General features: G+C 46.5%; 1 protein-coding gene across 2 annotated transcripts in view; it reads right to left on the minus strand.

The window, feature by feature from the left end:
- ptprn2 (protein tyrosine phosphatase receptor type N2) overlaps positions 1–7,500 on the minus strand; it is a 198,235-nt gene that overhangs the window by 25,114 nt on the left and 165,621 nt on the right. For both annotated transcript variants that reach the window (XM_062521704.1, XM_062521703.1), the window contains exon 14: positions 6,545–6,769. In XM_062521704.1, the coding sequence (XP_062377688.1) occupies positions 6,545–6,769 (225 nt within the window). The remainder of the gene's footprint in view (positions 1–6,544; positions 6,770–7,500) is intronic.

The following is a 7,500-nucleotide window of genomic DNA, read 5'->3' on the forward strand; positions in this document are numbered from 1 at the left end:
GCTGTGGGTGTGGCATGTGCACGTATGTGTGTGTGTGTGTGTGTGTGTGTGTGTGTGTTGTGCATGTATACTGGTTGCTGGCTTGATGTTCAGACTCCCTGTCCTCCCCTAAGGGCTGCATGCATACTGTAGCAGTGGATTGCACACTCATCACCTGATGTAGGGAGGGGGCCTCTGTGCTTGCCTTTGAAAGCTATCCTCAAATGCAAAACGCCAGCCATCAAACGAAACCCTCACACTCACACACACACAACCTCAAGAGCGCCACCTTCACAGATGGATCCACCACAATACGCACAATATCCCCACCACACCCAAACACACACAACCCACACTCTCTCTCTCTCTCTCTCTCTCTCTCTCTCTCACACACACACACAACAGAGTTCATAGTTGATTAGTCGCTCTGTCCAAGACTCAACAAAGCCTTCTGTCACCATTATAGTTAGGAGCGACAGCACTCGATCAGCCTAATAGTGCTGTAAAGCCTGATGTAAACACGCCCAAAGCCAGCAAAATAAGCTCTTAAAAATGCATTGAATTGTAGTGCAGGAACCACACAAGGCATGTGATGTTTACGTCCTCCATTCAATGAGCAGTATATTCTGTCTCTATTTTTTCCCTCTCTCTCTCTCTCTCTCTCTTTCCTTTCCTAGATAAGTCATATCTTAGAAGATTATGCTTCATATGACAAGCAACTTAATAGAAGGCTATTACTGCCCATGTTGAATTCATAATTTAGTAAGGGGAAATGACTTTGATTAAAAAGCCTTGGTAGCGAAGTAATGAGATTAACCTCCTCTGGATGAAAGAAAAAAAATAATACATTCTTTTAATTCGCCCACTGTCCCTGTTTCTGTTGAAGCCGCCACCGCTGCTACGCTAGCCAGTGGCCTAATCACCTGCGTTCTCATTAGCTATTTTTACTCACCTAAGCCGAAGGTTCAGCCCGAGCCTGCTAGAGATGACCTCACATGGAATTTTTGGAGAAAGGTCTCTATTTGAGTGTGTTATATTTAAACACTCTGTGTTTTCATTATAATCCGGCACAAAAGTCCTGCACACATTTACACTCAGTGGCAAAAAACGTCTTTACATAAAGACTGAAATAGAGCCTATTATTGTCCCTATGTCTATCTGTCCATCTACTGGTCAATACACTTGCTTTGTAAGACACAAATTTGTTGCAGAATTACAAAGTACGTGCAGACCAAAGCGAATACATCTGATCTGACCATTTGTAGTTTTTGTGTTGAATGGGGAGGGATGGGATTTGCTGGAATGCACACACACCGGGAAGCATGGTAATCCCCCACTCAACAGAGCAGGTGCCTCCTTCAAAACGCTTTCAACCTCAACCGCGAAAAAAAAAAAAAAAAAAGCCCCTCAAGATTACCTTTAACATCAGCTTGATCTGAGCTCTTATAACGTGAAGCAAAATTACCCTTCACTCCATTGCCTTGAATCTCTGGCTTCTTCGATAATATCAAAGATATCAACCCACCCCACCCTAAACAAAACAAAATGGTAGCCTGCTTTATTTCTCTGGGGGGAAGGACCCCCCCCCCACCCCCCCAACAAAGCCTGGTGGTGTACAGAGGCTTGGCGTGGGACAGACGCTTACCTGCTGTCCTTTGTTGGCGCTGGAGTAATAAGGTTTAGGGGGAGAAAGTGTAACAGAATTACTGCCAGCCAATCAGTAGCCCTAGATGACGGGGTGTCGGAGCCAACTCCCCCTAATCCCCTTAAACAAGCTTCACAGAGGAGTGTGTGTGTGTGTGTGTGTGTGTGTGGGGGGGGGGGGGGGGGTGTTGGGGGTTTGGTGGAGCACAGAGCTGGGGATAGAGAGGGCTTGGGGCGGGAGACACAGCAGATGAGGTAATGGCGGCGGTGCTGGTGCTGGTGATGGTGTAGTTGGTGTGAAGGGTCTGGAAGGAACAGCCTCGAAAACAAGTGATTGCTGCTGCTGTGTCCACAGAGAAATAAACACTGTGTGTGCATTTGTGTGTGTGTGTGTGTGTGTGTGTGTGTGTGTGTGTGTGTGTGTATGTGAATTCATCAATGTGTGTTATTGGTGGAATGAGAGGGGGTATCATTATCCCTATTTATGAGCTGAGACAATCAAGGAAAGAGAGACCACAGCATTCTTCGCAATTAGCCATCGACTAAGTCATCAGCCAGGTAGAGCTCTTTATTTTCCCGGCCGAGGGTCATCGTTATTCATTTTCTCACCTTTATTGTCTTTAAATATATATATATATATATATACTGTATATATATACAGTATATTCATGTAATGCTTTTGGCCCCTCTGCTCAGCTGAGGAAATACATGAAGAGAGAGAGAAAAAACGAAATAATAAATAAAAGCCTGTGCTGCCCGTGGGTCCTTATTGATTTTGTGTGGAAACAAATCAGCACACAGAGTTCACAACAATGTCTGGATATCAAAGCCAACCACATCAGAGCTCAACCACATCTCTGTGGGGCCAAGGGAAGAAGAGGAGCAGGAGAAAAGCTTGCTTAGAAGATTGCTTTTTTTTGTTTCGTTTTTAAAAACTTGCTAAAAAATGCTGCAACATGCGAGAGAAATGGCAAAATAAACCGCCGTTTGCTTCCCAAAACGAGCTACTTGGAAGAAGACACTTGCATAAAGCAGTGATAGGTCTTCGTTAATCTGTGTTAAAAACCTGCTTACACTTAATGAATTCTACGATCTAATAAAACACGCTTTAATCGCTCCTTGCTAGTTTGCTGGCCACAGCACTGCACGTCACGGAGCCACGCTTCCACAGCCGAGAGCCAGGGGTGCTGTCCATGGTGCTGAAGGACCCACAGACTCACGTTCACTACGGGCTCACCAACTCAACTCAGTGCTGCTGCAGAAAGTCCTGCACTAACAGCATTCAGATTAACACACCAGACCTGACCTGGTAACAGCTACCACACACACACACTCACACAGCCACACACTCACACAGCCACACACACACACACACACACACACACACACACACACACACACACACACACACACACACACACACACACGCACACACACACACACACACACACACACACACACTGCCAATCAAGGGCCATGTCCAGGCTGACAGACTCCGATGGTGGGCCTCTATTCAGGCATGCTGAGCAGAAGAAAAGCACCACCAGGGCTATTCATAACCTCCATCTTAAGATCCCGACATAAAAAAAAGGGGGGGGTAGGGGGCAGGGGTCTGATCAGAGGTTTAATTTTTCATATGGAGGATGTGGGGAGCAGGCAAGATAGGGCGGAGATGAATGACCCGTGACAGAGCGGGAGCCCCGATAACAGGCAGTATCTGAGAACAGCAGTCAGGTGACGCCCCGACTCCCTTGTGAAAAGAGAGCGGAGAGGGAAAAAAAAAAGAAAGAAAAATCACTGTGCTGGGATCAGACGCTGACCGGACGCGTTAAAAGACCCCCCCGATCACATAAAGTGTGAGAACGATGGAGAATGAGCCACATAAAAGCCCTTTTGGAGTTTTCATGGGGACTTGTGTAAAGAGAGTGCTCTCGGTTCTGTGAGAGTATGCCCCGGCGCCTTGCGGTGGTTTTACACTTAGTCACACAACCTCACAAGACACCAGCCTGAGGAAGAGTATTCATCATCATGAGGGGAGAGAAAGTGAGGAAGAAGAGCAGAAACAACAACAACAACTTCCTATCCCTGAGACGAATGTGACACAGAATATGAGCTTCCTTTGTGCAATGAGTGGGTGGGTGTGTTAAGGCTTCAGAGACATGAGTGCCTCTATGTATGTGTGTGTGTGTGTGTGTGTGATTGAGGTGTTCTCTTTAGAGATAGATATTCATCATCTAGTTCAGCACAGCAGGTGGCCCAGGGAAACCATCTCAGGGAGAGCGCGAGAGTGTGTGAGAGTTTAAAAGCTGGGGGAGGAGGGGTGAAAGTGACGAGTAATTCCGTCTCGCACCATGTCCAGAGACAGACAGTGATCCCCCTCCTCAACAGCACTCGGGAGAAGTTAACTGTAGTTGTGATCTGCAAGTATTACAGTTTAAAAGAAAAAAACATACTGTCTGCTAGACACTCCATGGAACCTAAAACCTGAGGTACTGTAAGCCTTTTTTTCCTGACATTAGCAAACACAGTTGGAGCTAGAAAAGAGAGAGAGAGAGAGAGAGGGAGAGAGAGAGAGAGAGAGAGAGAGAGAGAGAGAGAGCAAGAGAGAGAGGGTGAGAGAGGGAACAAGTGTAAGCAGCCAGGGAACAATATTTGCCATTAGAAACGCCCCCACACTCTCTTCTCCCAGGAAAAAGGGCTTAACAAACAAACAAAACAAAGTGCTAAAATGCATTGAGTAAACAAGAAGTGTGTGTGTGTGTGTGTGTGTGTGTGTGTGTGAGAGAGAGAGTGTGTTTCTGGTGGAGGATGGCAAAAAAAGTGTATATAGTTTTAATAGCTTTTGTGATAGCCTTCAACAATCACAATCAGAGCCATCCATTACCTCCAAACACAAAAGCACTAAATGAATTAAATCAATTGCATTCTCCTGTTCCACCGTTGGACGTATGATGAATTTCCCCGCTGATAATGAATACTGCACTGCCAGGCATCTATCAGTCTTCTCACACCGGCTTGTCTCAAATGAATAAAACAAAAGTTTGCACCAAATTAAAACAATCCATTGTGTGTGTGAAAGAGAGAGAGAGAGAGAGAGAGAGAGAGAGAGAGAGAGAGAAGGAGAGGAGGGGAAAGAGGGAGAGAGAAAGAGGGTGGGAGTGAGAAAGGGATTTGGCCCACAAGGCATTCAAACTCCATTCAGGGGGAAAACAACAACTCCACAAGCACCAAAATGTCCGATTGACTATTAGCGATTAGCAGGGATATTTTCCTCCTGAGCGTGCGTGGCCTCTTAGAGTCATACGTCTCAGAGAGATGAGAGAGGGAGACAGTCACCATCTGACTCAGGATGAGAGAGAGACAGGGGAAAGAGAGAGAGAGAGGAGAGACAGAAAAAGAGAGACAGAGAGAGAAAGAGCGAGATTGTGACAGAGAGAGGAGGAGAGAGATATTGTGACAGACAGAGAGAGAGAGGAGGAGAGAGAGAATGTGACAGAAAGAAACAGCAACAGAGGGATGGATTAAGAGATAATGAGCGAAAGAGTGCAAGAAAGAGAGAGAGAGAGAGAGAGATAGAGAGAGAGAGAGAATGCCAGGTTGAATGGACCAGACTTTATAAAAGGAGCGAGATAAAGAGAGATGGAGAGAAATGGAGAGATAAAGGGGAACAATGGAATGAAAGCGAGCTGGAGACGGACGGAGGAAGGAAGGGAGCTGATAACGGAGGGGGGGAAGAAAGGATGAGGGTGGCCAGGGACGAGCTCACAGGACTATCAGACAGGTAACAGAGGAGCGGGGCTTTGCTGGGGCTGACGAGGAACCATGTCAATCAATAGACTTTTGTTATAGCCCACGTCCCACCAGCATGATACTGGGATATGGGGACGTCTGTGACAGTGTGTGTGTTTGTGTGTGTGTGTGTATGTGTGTGCACGCACTCGCATGCAGGTGTGTGTGTGTGAGAGAGACAGAGAGAGAGAGAGAGAGTCATATATTCAATCAGTTTGACATACTTAGACATATTTAGAGCGAAAATAGCGTTCTTGTTTTTATTTAATATTTTGAAGGCTAATGGTCTGTGCATCTCTACGTGCAAACATTTCACCTGCGCAGCGCTTATCAGAAGCGTGTCTGAGCAGCGAGTGAACAGGTGTGAAGAGGTGAGAATGGGAACAGCTGTTTCAGGAGCATGACTGTCTGTCTATGCATGGGAGTGCCCAAGTGTGTGAGAAGAGAGCAATGCATATTCTAGTAACACCTTTCCAGTGCAGATCTCCTTTTTGGAGTATCCGTGGCGGCTGTTGTGAATATTCACCAGAGAGATGGAGCCAGTGGTGCATGTGCATGAGTGTACTTTGATCTAAGTGTGAATAAGTTAGTTTTAATGTAGGTAGGTAGTGTGTGTGTGTGTGTGTGTGTGTGTGTGTGTCTGTGTGTGTGTGTGTCTGTGTGAGAAGGGTGTATATTATCTATTATCATGTTCGTGGTGTCTATTTTTAAATGTATATTTTGGTGTGCGTGTGTGTATTGTACATATTCACCATTATCATGTCCATCATGTCAATGTTGGAGTGTGTTGGAGTGTGTTTGGTGGATATGTCCATGTTGGAATGTGTGAATGTGTGTGTGTGTATGTTCATATTCACCAGTATCCTGTGTTTGGTGGATATGTCCATGTTGGAATTGGTGTGTGTGTGTGTGTGTTCATATTCACCAGTATCATGTATCTGGTGGAGATGTCCATATTGGAATGTGTGTGTGTGTGTGTGTGTGTGTGTGTGTGTGTGTGTGTGTGTGAGTGAGTTTGTGTTCATATTCATGTATCTCATGTGTCATGTATCATGTGTCGGGTGGAAGATGTGTGTGTGTGTGTGTGTGTGTGTGTGTGTGTGTGTGTGTGTGTGTGTCCGTCCGTCCTCACCAGTATCATGTGTCCAGTGGAGATGTCCATGTTGGAGTGGGCGGGTTCCTCGCTCCATGACGAGGTGCTGCTGCGTGCCGACGGACTGGGCATGGGCCCGTCGCTGAACTGCGACGACACGCTGTTGATGCGCGACGTGTGCGATGTGTGCGCCAGCGGCTCCGGTCGCTCGCCGCGCTCCGCCCGCTCCGACGTCTGGCCCGCCATGCGCTGCCGACACAAGTCCTGCCCGGGGGAGAGGAGGAAGACGAAGAGAGCGATGAAGATCGGTCACTTGAACAACACAAGTCATTCCAGCCGAACCACTCCATAGTAAATTGTGCGCCACCTTTTTTCTTCTATCATCAATCATCTCAAGAAATTGCTTTTGAAATCAGGCATTAAGACATTACCACAAATCTGTTCCATCATTAATAATAATATCTTGGATGTATGGGCCATAACGTCTGAGGGGGCTGATGAAGAGCTGCGATAACATTACTAATCAGATTCATGCCTGATCGCACAACAATATTTAATCAAAACAACCCTGGGGGACAAAGATCATATGCATACAGTCGTATGGCTAATGCATACAATAAATCATACTTACTGGAACATGCCATTCCAAATTAGAATAGATATCGCTGTTTGGCTAACCACGGAAGACAGTTTTGCCCATTTGTAATTTGGGCCTGTATTGATCAACAGCACTGCAGAATGCTTAGTGCACCATCCGAGCAGACAGTTGGGTAATAGGGATCTATGGGCAGTTTCATAACGTTATTCCAGCACTAATCTTCGGCCATCGACTACAAGTCACCTCGGATGTGGAGGAACGAACCCGAGTCGTGTCCAATCCCGCCGCCTCCGTCGCATGGCCACCACTGAGACGCAGGTTGCAGTCACGCGCGGGTTAGCGCGCTATCGTTTTCTAAAGATCCGCTACCGAGTCCAGAAAGTGGACCAGAGCAGCC

Source organism: Sardina pilchardus, chromosome 19 (assembly GCF_963854185.1).
Source record: "Sardina pilchardus chromosome 19, fSarPil1.1, whole genome shotgun sequence".
NCBI classification, from domain to species: Eukaryota; Metazoa; Chordata; class Actinopteri; order Clupeiformes; family Clupeidae; genus Sardina; species Sardina pilchardus.